At 41.8% G+C, this 12,004-nt stretch overlaps 1 protein-coding gene and 1 long non-coding RNA gene across 2 annotated transcripts in view; one reads left to right on the top strand and one right to left on the bottom strand.

Annotated features, from left to right (window-relative positions):
• Positions 1–11,489, top strand: part of LOC148054805 (uncharacterized) — a 33,911-nt gene extending 22,422 nt beyond the window's left edge. Inside the window, exons 4-5 of the long non-coding RNA XR_015706487.1 lie at positions 5,764–5,847; positions 10,903–11,489. This is a non-coding gene — a long non-coding RNA (uncharacterized LOC148054805). The remainder of the gene's footprint in view (positions 1–5,763; positions 5,848–10,902) is intronic.
• DUSP13A (dual specificity phosphatase 13A) lies at positions 2,965–4,981 on the bottom strand. The gene is made up of 3 exons (XM_009469098.1): positions 4,821–4,981; positions 4,307–4,524; positions 2,965–3,164 (listed from the first exon to the last, which is right to left on the bottom strand). The coding sequence occupies exons 1-3, from the start codon at positions 4,979–4,981 to the stop codon at positions 2,965–2,967; spliced, it is 579 nt and encodes a 192-aa protein (XP_009467373.1).
• Positions 11,490–12,004: the final 515 nt, after the last annotated feature.

Below are 12,004 nucleotides of genomic sequence, written 5' to 3'. Positions count from 1 at the left end.
GTGCTCTCTGCTCACAGACACACACTTGCAGCCTCCGCCAAGCTGGCACTAGCCCTTATGACCCACTTGGTAAGGTAGCTCAAAAGAACAAAAAATTGGTTTTCAGATCCTCTTCGGAGGAGGTGTAACTCTTCTTTCTGGCATAGTCCTTTCCCATGGGAGGAGCTTGTTCCTGAACCATATGCACCCTGCTGTGAGCTTTGTCAGATGCATTCTTCAGCTAAACACTAAAAAAAAGTTGAAAAGGGATAAAGAAATTAAGAATAGATTGAGGAGAGACCCCATGATAAGGCAAGCCTGGGGCAGGAAGGCCTGCACGCCTGTTTGTTTCAGTGGAGATGGCAGGTAATGGGCTCCTCATCAGGCTGACAGTTCCTGCGGGCACCTGGGAGGGTACACAGGCACTGCTGTATGAGCCTAGGTGCTCTGGCCAGCTCAGCAGGTACCCAGCTTACCTTTGGGTACTTAAATATCTTTGAAAATGGGACCCTTCGTCAGTTAGGAGTTAACATCCAGTGCCTTTAGTCACCCGGGTTGTGTAGACCCCCTTGACAAGTGTGCATTTTCTGAACAAAGTGCCACTGGTGAGGCAATATTTTTCTTTTGTTTTGGTTCCTTAGTCTAACTTGCCAAACCTACATTTGAAATACAAGTTTTCCTGCTGATAGTGGAAAACAGGGAAGAACTAATGGCATGTCACATCATGACCTGAACTATGGATAGTGTAAGTGACAGGTAAGAAGGTCTCTTTTCCTTCAGCACATCACAGCAGACAATGTTTTCTGTTTTATGAAGTTATATGACTAATTCTAACAATTTTGCTCATGCTGATTGGAATCTTTTTCCCTGAGCAGACCTGGAGCCAAAGTTAAGCTGTATATAAGGAAGGGAGCAATACAGGCAGGCAGGAAATATAGGCAACACTAACAGATTAAAAACACTTCTGTGATTTCCAGTGCCCTTGAAAAGAGTTTCTAACTAATTCATTCCGTCCACTGGGGTAAGTAAGTCTTGCTGTACAAGATCACTACCATGTCATTGGTGGCATGGATGCCATACTGACTCAGCTTCGCTCTGTACTCTTCTCTTCTCTAGCCTGGTGAAACAATACTCTCCCAGGATGAGCAGTATCTTTGAAAGCAGGTACTAATTTACAACAGGAGCAGCTTTCACAGCTGTGGCTTTGTGGGACAGATGTTCAGGGGCACGCAAAGCATTATCCTGATGGGAGGTTCCATTAATCTTGCTCACATGTACCTAATTTTGCCCAGCCTAAAGCCATTAAGATGCATTATTTCACTCACATGAATTTCAGATTTTTCAATGCCATGTCTTCAAAAGGTTTCCACACTAAAATCTACTGTAATGTGAATGAAGTATAAATTATAATGAAATATTAAGTCATATAAATCCCTGTTAACTCTAATGGAGAACTTCAAAGCAAACCCAGCTCCTCCTCCACCACTCTGCTGCTTTGTGAGGTATAAAGATTGTCCTAGCACTGTTGGGTTTTAAATGTGATTTTCTATTTGATCTTTTTACACTACAATGTCTTCTCTTTCTCTCGTCAGTGGAGCTCTTTGACAAGATTTAGGAAAATCTGAACAGACAGTCGCATAGACCTCTGAAAGGATCTTAAATATGCTTATTTTGCAAAGCATTTGTGTACACTGAAACAGGGAGGGATTTCTACATTCCCGTAAGTGCTAGGCAGAATCAGCATTCATGTCATAACCTCTCCAAGAATTATGGAGGATAGGGGGTCTGGGAAAGAAGAGGTTCAACTCACAAGTCACCACTATTTAAGTCTTCTAATAACCTTGCAAGCCTCTTCCAGCAAAGAAGAAAATGATCAGAACTGATGCTTCAAATGCAAACAAACAAGCTGAAATGTATTTACTTAATCTGGCAGGGAAGGTTTATAAGGTCAGCTAATCAATAAATCAAACCAGTAGCACAGGGCAAAAATAGATTTGATTATCGCCTCATGGTTCACCACAAGGTAACAAGCTAATTTTCAGGCAGAGTGGTAGCATGAATTTCAAATGCTGTTGCTGTATTAAAAATCATATTGGTTTAAGTACTGATTAACGGCAACAGGAAAATGACATCCTCAAAACAGCTTAAAACTAATTAGTATCAATTAACTAGCCATTGATGTAAGCTAACTAAGTTCCTACCTGATGTTAAACCAGGGATGATTCAAAGCCACTTATACAGAACTGAGTTGGGATAATTTGGAGGGAGAGTGAACTGACAAGTTCAAGCTTACAAAATGCTTTGAAGATTTGACATTTTTTTTTTAATGTCCTCAATATACTACATAATATACATTATCTTGCTGAAAACATATTTACACAAGAAAAGGTTTGTGGGTTTGCTGACCCAGAGACTGCAGAGAGCTGCACAGAAGTTTATTCTGCTGGTATGGGTCTTCAGGCTGTCACAGCTTTCTGTACCACTGCAATATTTAGCAGATCAGTGAAAGAGGAATGTTTCTGTAGCAGTGCCTGGGCTCTTAAGAAATTGCCCTCACCACATCACCAGGCCTGAAAGACAAAAAGCTTTTCTTATGAGAACATGCACATGAGAACTGTAACCAAACCGAGGAAGCTGGTTATGTACTCCCGAGTAAAGGGGACTCAAACATATGGTACAGCTAGATGCAATTACTGAACTTGCCTCTGGCATTAGTACAAACCAGGAACAAACTCGGTCAATCTTAACCAGTCCGGTGGAGTCATCTGGTAGCAGCACACAGTGCTTAAGGTGCTGGTGTTGGCTGTGCTGGTCCTGGAGGAACGGAGCTATCAGAAGTAATCCATTTACACTTCTGTTGACTTTTTTCTTTGATGCATAATTTTCTTCATTTTTTTCAACATGCATTGATCATAGGAAGCTGTATATGCACAATGGCTATGAAGGCTGAAACTCAGAAAAGTGAATGTAAATGGGTTTGCCCTTTCAGCAGTCCTTCTTTTGCCGTAGCTGAACATCCAAATTTCGCAGGTGTTTCAGAAAGCCACGATTGGGTGAAATCCATCGATGTTCCTTCACTGTTTTGATGGCTTCAACCAATGGGAGGTGGTGATTTATCATGAGATATGCTAGGACTAGGGAAGCTGACCTGCTTACTCCAACTGCACAATGTACCAAAATTTTAGCTGGTTAAAAAATTAAAAAAAATAAATTATTACCATAGAAGAGAAGCAGTACAGTGGATTAAGTTTAATTTAAAGGGAAGGCAAACCCCTTCTGCCTTCTCCAGCTTGGTCAGAGTAACACTGCAAACTGATGTATTTCCTACCCTTCTGATAGATCACATGAACTGCTAACAATTATGTCTAATTTTCAGTTGTTACACTCACTTGTATTAGAAGTGCCATGAGATCCCAACTTGATCTCAGGAACACTGGTAAATCAAAGAAAACCCTGTAATGAGGGTTGTTCTGTAGTGAGGGAAAGTAATGAAGTTGTTCTGTTGTGAGCAAGAGGAAAATCAGACCCATTGGTTTCAGAGGGGCTTACTTAGGTGAAGAATGCCAAAATCTAGCCTGAAAGGATGGCACTAACACATTAGCCACCAAGAAAAATGTCTGGCTTAGTACCATTGCATAATAAGGCAATTTGCCGCGACTGTAATTCTCTTTTGAAGGCAGCACTTGTGATACAGACTGAGACAGCTCCATTAATGCCAGTTTACTCATGCTAAGAAATGGTCTTTTATGTAATACAGGTTAATTAGTATTTTATTGCACCAGTGCCAAGCAGCTCAGTCGCTTGTGCAACACGCTATAAATCTCCTCGGGTAAAAGTAAATCTCCTTGGGGGCACAGGCCTGCAGGCATTGTTCACACAAAAAGCTCATCTGCAATATATGAGCCTCCTCATGTGGTTGGTGGCTGTAGAAATCAGGACTTTTGTCTCTTTATTCATTTGTTCTTACAAATACAGTTGTCCTAAGAGCGTCTCAAAAGAGGGTGTCCATTTTAAATGTACGTTTTTGCTTCTCCATTTTTGAACCTTCCTTTCCTTCCAGATATTTTTCTCTCTACTCTGCCTCCTCTCCTCTCTGTCCTGGTCTCTCTCCTCCACTGGTCATCCTTTTTCTCATGTCAACTTTTTGGGACCTAGTTACAGCTACACACATGTACCCAATGCTCCCTCCTCCCACCACCCACTGTGCAGGTGAACAGCAGCTGGCAGGAGACCATGGATTGACTTGTCCACCACTCAGCTTGTGGAGATGACCTGTTATGAGAGGCTGCCAACTCGCATAAAAATGCGACCAACAATAATTTCGTACCTCCTGGCGTGCTCAAGGCGTTGTGGATAAATTGTGCTGCAGAGAAAAAGAACTGGCTTATATCAAAGCTTGGGAGGTCATGGGCTGGTACACCATAGTAATCAATGGTCGCTCCGTAAAAGTCCTGGCCTCCGTGGCTGTATGCTGTGCCATGGGCAGCATTTAAAACATGGGTCACACCCATCTTCCACAAAACAAATCGGTTGTGAGCTGTTACTCTAAGGAAAAGACAAAGACAAACAAATTGAGATGGGTGCAGAGATATTCACAGAGCTGGAGAAGCTCTGCGATTGCATCTCCCAAGCCATTTGCTGGGGTGTCAGCCCATGAATTTCTTCTAAGGGCTAACCGAGAAGCGAGTACCAGCTTAGTCATAATTTTATCTCAGAAACCATGCTGTCTGCAGGGTAAATGACATCAAGCAGCAAAACTATGAGCTGTTTAAAGCCGCACCTATGAGGCACACTAGCAGACAGAATGTATGGCAGAGGTGTGTCCGTAAAGCTGTACTTACAGGTCTCCTAAGAAGAGATTAGGCCATACTTCATCAACGTGGTTGCAGGAGGGCCGTCCAGTGTTCAGGAGCTGCTCGATTTCTTTAAGGGAGGGGACATCCCCCGTGCATGCCCCAGTGCCTTTGGGTCCCTGGGGGCCCAGCGCCTCTGCCCCAGACATGCCGAGAGCCAGGGAGAGACCCCGCTCCCAGTGGCTAGAGGCACGGCACTGTGCGCTGGGGTGCTGCCAGCCCCCGGGGCGGTCACGGGGGAGGCCAGGAGATGGGCTGGGGCAGGTGCCGGGCAGCAGCTCCCGCCGCTCGGCCACACCACCCGCCGCGCTGCAGTGTCCCCCAAACCCCTCCCCAGGGCTGGCCACTTGCCTATGCGTTGCCCTGACAGACACAGCCAGTTGAAACAAATGCAGGTATGGAACCGGGCCTTACTGGTTCGTTACTGGTTCCAGTTGGCTCCCCAGGGCTCATCCCCAGAGCCGCACTGCTCTGCTGCACAGCAGCCGTGGCACCGGGGGCGTCAGCCACATGTGGCAGCAGCCCCCTGCCCGCAGGACACCCACCAAGACATGGCTGTGACTGCCCTCAGCAGTGTCCTCGACACAGCAGCGGCAGGCAGCGAGATGTGGCCATTCATCACAAATGCTTAAAGGCACGATAAAGAAAAAATAGAAACCTGTACAGTGCAAGAGGAATGGCAACTATCTCCCAGTAACAACTGTTTCCCAGTTACTTTGAGGTGCTTAAAAACATAGCTGCAAAAGGGTCAGAAGTGCACCAGCAGGTCCTACCGACAGGGTCACCAGGAGATTAAACACCAAGTGGATGACGTTGTCTTGCCTATCACCAACAATCTAGAGAAATGTATTTCTTGAAGCTACTGATTTTTCACCAAGTAAAATTACCTGAGCCTAACTGTACATTATATGTTTAATCTTTTCTATTGCAGTCACTGCTTTCACCAGTGTGTTAATACAATACACCTGCCACATATTGTATGATACCTTCCTCTGTTGAAAAGAGAACAAAGAACGTGAGTATAATGGTTGTCAGGTAAAACTTGTAAGCCACTGAGTTAGTTTATATAGGAAGGTCTGGTGAGCCACATATTGGAGACCCATCATGTCAAATTGTAATATTAGTGGGTCCTTTCAAGTACAGCAGTGCCTGTGCTTTTGGTCTGCAGGATGTGTGACTTCTGGCAGGGGGCTGCAAAGCTGTCAGTGATAGAGATACAGGGCAAAACACATGAAATACTCATGCTCTTTGTGAGCCTGGCAGCTGACACGCAGAGCACAGTTCCCCTATCAAAGGAGTCCAGAAGAGAAGGTGACCCAAGAGGAGAAGCTTGCTGCTGATATTATCCCCTGTAGAAAAAGGACAATGAATGGAAAGAACCCTTGGTCAGGTCTGAACCACCTTTATTCCACATGCACTGATTTACTATGATGGAGAGAGGATTTGCTTTATTTTATCAAGAGACATGCTACGAAGAGCCATTTGAAACCAGGTATTAAAGTCTGAACTAATTAACTATGCTTAGGAGTACTCAGGGTGAGAGATCACCCTAATACAAGGCAATAGTTTCCAGTATCAGAGGGCAAAAGTTAAAAAATAAAAGGAAAAAAAAATGTGACTTTGTTTAGAGTCTTTCATGAAGCAGAAATTGTTAAAATTCTGTGGATGTAGACAAGCAACTGTTTAGGAGCCTCGTGTATACAAAGAGACTGTTAGTTCGCATTGCCATGTATGTTCTGGCCTAAAAGGTGAAATAAGAGAAACTGCAAGTAACAGTGCTGCAGTGCTTATTTAGAGGGGGCAGTGGGACATACAGCCAGGCTCTGCTGTGAGTGAGGCAACCAGCTGGCCAGATCCAGCAGTGGAGAGAACTGCAGAAATGGTTAAACTTATACTTCAAGCACTACATATACATCCTTAATATGTTACCTTGTTTTTCTGTTTTGTTGTTCTTTTTTCCTTTGGTAAACTAGTGCTTTTTAAGCTGATGGATTTGTGCTCATGAATGAGGAAAACTAACTGACTGAGCATGTGAAGTCATTTAATTTAGTTTACTTTTCTCAGGCTTCTGGGTGGAGGCTCAAGCTGAGGCTTTACTAGCAGGTTCTTTTAAATGTAAGCCCAGCCCTTTTATTGCCAATCAAGTTCTGTCAGAAATGTGACACTCATGTTTAATTCTGGCCCTTTTCAGCTGTAAAACTTCTATTGGCCTCCACCTCAAATGCACTAAGAATTCAGAGTTCACCTGCTGGATGAAAACTTTTGAGCAGAAAAACATGAACTCCAGAAGAATGATCTCCAAGCCCCACGTGCCTCCAACATTTGTATGGCGTATGTCCATTTGCTTCAAAACTCTGGCGTTCCACACCTAGCATCTTCTAAAAATTTAATAGTCTGTAAACATGACTTTGGTAAAGCTATGTTACTGGCTTTTTTTTGCCAGGAGCTATCTTTGAAACAGACAGGAGGCAGAACCGTTATGCATTAACCCACAGGATGTAACCTCACTAGAGAGAACAAGACCATCTCTTCCTGCTCCATGTTCTCCCTTACCTGCCATTCTGCCCATGGCACTGGGCTTGGATGTCTCGGAATATACCTCTCCTTCCATGTGTTTACACAGGATTTAGCCATCAGGTCTGTGGGTCAATCCAGGACAGTCAGGCTCTCCTCTATGGAGACGTAGCTTGACATGAAACTCCCAGGCAGCTGGAGACGCTTCTCAGCAGAAGTGCTAACTCCCCTAAGTAAAGCTGAAGGCTTTGTTCTATCGCCTCCTTGCTCCCGGAGCACCTTATTTTGTCCTTGTGTTAACATTCAGGGAAAGGCCATGATTATCTGACTTTGCGAAGAATTGTTGTATTTTAGTTTGTATCAAAGTAGCCTGAATGCAAACACTAAAAAACTGTGGAAAGTATGAACTCAGCTTTGTCCTCAAATTTGGCAGGACATTCCTTCCAGGTGTAACCTTTTGTCCAGAAGGGTTTGGCTCTCCACAGCTTTGCTTCTTTCCTGGCCCTTTTAAAGCTACTAAGGATGGATGTAAAAAGCAACAAATTTATATACGGTCACACTGTAGAGGCAAAATCAGCTTTCTGTGCAGTAGGGTCTTCTTGAGATTCCAAGAAACTTGGACATTCCTGACTGTTGGGATGGTGGGCAGCTCTAAGCCAAACATCTGTGTGCATTTATATATGATCTTAAAATAGCTGCTGTTTCAGTTTAAATTAATGCATGATTAATTTTGGAACACCCAACAGAAGGCATCCTTTTAATCAGCGAACTATGCCTTTGTGATTACTTTGTAGGTAGTACTTGGTGCAATAATCTAAATCAAACACTCTCTGGCTAATAACGTATTAGGTGGCAACAGCGTAAACTCCCATGGAGTGCTCTAGTAGTGTGCAACATGGCATTACCAGGAAAATGTGCAGTGGTTGAACACAGGACATTCATGGAGGCTCTTCTGTTGAAAATACTGCTACCAGTACTAACTGATGCTGTCTGTGACACCCCTCCATCTCTCTAGTGAAAACTGGGCGAAAATCAAACTCCTTTCACATATCCTGAAAGAAGAAAGTTTTTATAGTGAAAAAGTTACAGCATAGAAGTTCAGCTAGCTATCATTCTATAGATACAGTCATCTCCAACTGCAAAAGATCTACTCATTTCACTCATCAGCCTGGTTTTGGGACTTGATTTTTGGGATGGGTAGCTATTCAAGAAGAATTGAACTAATTGGAACTCTGGTACATTTAGGTCAATACTAAGTGAGACAGAGTTTTCTGGTGTTCTATGACATTAATGTATTTTTATTGTATGGAACAATTTTGTCTGATTAGCACATGGAGTTTACTCTTTTTTTTCCCCCCTCTAATAAGCTCATTTTGTGCCTTGAAAAAATAATTATGTTTCACTAATTTGATTAGTTCTTAGGCATTCTGTCCCTTTTTCTTCCATTTCGGGAGTAAGAAATTTGAAGATAAAATAGATGCTTGAAAGTTCACACATGACTGATCTAAGTATGCTTCAACTGAAGTACAGAGATTACAAAGAAATTAGAAGGCAGGACCTGATCTGTACAAAAATGAGATTATGAAAAAAACCCACCCCGAAACCCAGAAAAAGAAAAAGGCATGATTTAGATCAATTAGTACTTCTAGTGAAAGACCCCCCCTTCCCATGTCGTATTCTTTGCTGGAAGAGAATTTTCATAAGCAATTCGTTCTCTATTCAGCTGGGGCCTTTCTCTCCTGCGTACAGTCTTGAGTTTTATTTGAGATATATTGATTATTTCAAATTATTAAATACTAACAGTATTACTTAATGACAGAGTTTAAAAAAAAAAAACAAACCAACCTACATTAACACATCTCATTTTCCTTTGGTATATAATATATTGTAACTAGAGCTAGTTGGGAAATTTCAATATAAGTTTCCTTTTTTTTTTTTTTTTGATTAAGTGTCAGCCTGAACATTGAATCAATATAACTATGTGAATTGAATAAATTGTTTTCAATCTAAAGATGCACCCAGTGTAATTACACATTTTAAAGACTTTTTTTTCTTGGCAATCTGCAGTATTTTTAAAAATATCTGTAACATATCATTTGTCATAACTTCTCAGACTGACATGTCAGCATTGGCACTGCCTGTCAAACTTACATCAATGCATTCATGTCACATGGCATGAAGTGACATAACTCAAAGTGACAGAATGAGGTTTATTGGAAATTTCTGTTAAATAAAGCACAAACTATTTAGATAATTCACCCTTTCAAAGAACATAAAATGTTAGTAAGGAGAAGTAGTTTTCAGCTTTGAAGTGCAGTGGCTAAGCAGCTATTACATTCATTTACTTTCATTTAAGAGTTACAAGTTTTAAGCTGTGCTCTTTATCACTTTTCTGTGCCAGCTAATTCGATCATTTTCAAAATATTTGTTAGGTGATGAAGCTAGATAGAGCAGAAAAATGCCACTAGCAGTGATAACATCAGATAGAAACCAACTGGTCAAGGCTTTCTCCAGCGCTGAGGTTGCCAGATCACTGCTGCAAACCAGCCCAGCAGCCCCCATAGCCAGACACAGGGCTACTCCAGTGACGCATGGCCAGGCTCTGTCTTCTCCACTTTTACGGTGGATGCGACCCTTGGTCAGGGGTTCACTGCATGGAAATCTATTGCTTATATAACACACCTTAGGGCCTGTAAAGTTCAGATAGCCCTGGATTCACATGTATATGTAATTATGGCTCATTTTCCAACCTGGACTTCTGACGTCTGGAGACTGAATTTGGGAAGTCGTTTGCTGGTCTTGCTATAAACAGTGTAGGGAAACAGGATAAGGAAACTTCTGCTTTCATTTTTGCTTCCTTCCCGCAATCTGGTGAGCTGGTGGACTCTAGTGCATGTTTATGTTAAAAAAACACACAACAAAGCCATAGCACTCCGAACAAAGCAGCACTTCCCTGGCACCTCCCATGAAAAGACTAAGAATGAGATCCCAAAAGCTGAGTTAGCTTAACACTGTGCTTAAGACACTGACACAGTGACCTGTTCTGTGATGAGACAGCTCTGTAGCCTGCTACAGTTACTTTTGCAGCAATTTTTTATTTCAGTTTTTGCTTATTTTTACATTTTTAGCTTAAAGCAGTTTTTCAGATACAAGAAAATGTGGCAATGTATTGTAAATTGTACCAACTTAGCACCTGGTAGTGTGCAGAAAGTTGTGATTCACTGGCACTTGGTGAAGAAAAATTTATGGCAGAAAAAGCGAAGAATGCACATAGCAGACAAGCACAAAGTCTTGTTTAACTAAATTGCTTTGCTCTCCTACAATATTGTTTTCCTTGTCAGATAACTGCTAGTTATTTTGAATATGAATATGTGGACCCAGACTAAGCAAAATTACCTTGACTTTCAACCAGCTTTATTAACAGGTCCATTATTAACAGGAAGACAATGTCCATTTGATATTTTTTGTTGTTGTTTTGGAGGTTTTTTTCAGATTCACGTGTATGTGTTCTATGGTTTGTCAATGATTAATTCAGACTTGTCCGTTTTTCATCTAGTGCATGTAAAGGTAAAGAAGGGGAACGTTGCAAGGACTGAAATTGCACTTAATTCCTACACTGTTTGCAGAGGCTGCTAAACTGGCACAGAAAGTGGAAAATTCCCTCCAACTTCAGCAACTCATTTGGGAAACTACACATCATTTGGTGTAAAAAAAAAAAAGCAGGATGGAACAGACTGCTTAGAGATAAGCACCTTTGAACCAGTATCAGGCCATGTGGCAATGAGCAGAAGTTCTTACAGCTAGTTTGTTCTGAATATCCAGTATTTGATCTATCTAAAATGTATATAGCCCATTACAACTGAGATTGTACAATCGTGGACATTTGCATTACATTGCTTGATGACTTGACAATTTGATGTAGCTTTGAAGCATTTCGAAATGCAAGATTTCCTTGTTTCACTGTAGCTGCACATGCGTAAGGATTGCAAAAGATCCTTTTTTTTTCCTCTGCGAAGAAAGAATACAAGGCCAAATTCTCTGAAAAGGCTAGCATCATTAACTTAATGGAGCTACATTGACACCTGCTTTTTACTTCAACCGAAGCTACAACTTCAACTTGTCTTGGACCTCATAGTAATTACATCATCAACAAAGCAAATTCTGAGTGTTCTTCAGACTGCGTTATGCTGCTGTAAAGGGCTGACTGCTGCTGCAGTCAGCTGATACACAAAATAAATTTATTTCTGGAGTAATTTGTTTCTAATTCGTCTGTCTCCTTCTATCCCCTCCGTTTGTATTATTTATAGGTTATGGAGCATCTGAAGTTACAGTGCCTTGTTGGAGCTTTCATAAGTCATCGGTGCTGTTCACATCTGTGCTTTGGGTCACCCTGGATAAACGACTGACAGGGTGCTGTCGGCAAGCTGCCAGTTTACAGATTTATTTTTTCTACAGACATCAGAAAAGAATAACGCTGCAAAAATGTTGCATCTGAAGAGAAATGTTTTGTAACAATTGCTTGATATGAAAATTGACAGTATGAGGGTCCTACCAGTTTTCTCTGCTATTTTCTCCTGACATATGCCTTTAAATGAAGGATGGGGATATTTTCATGACAACGCTAGTGGGTTTTTAAATGATGGCAGGATCACTCTATG

This window comes from Nipponia nippon, unplaced genomic scaffold (assembly GCF_047370975.1).
Source record: "Nipponia nippon isolate SJK-2023a ecotype South Korea unplaced genomic scaffold, ASM4737097v1 scaffold_3, whole genome shotgun sequence".
In the NCBI taxonomy this organism is placed as follows: Eukaryota; Metazoa; Chordata; class Aves; order Pelecaniformes; family Threskiornithidae; genus Nipponia; species Nipponia nippon.
Note: the sequence above shows the minus strand (reverse complement) of the source record. Positions and strands in the feature narration are given on the sequence as shown.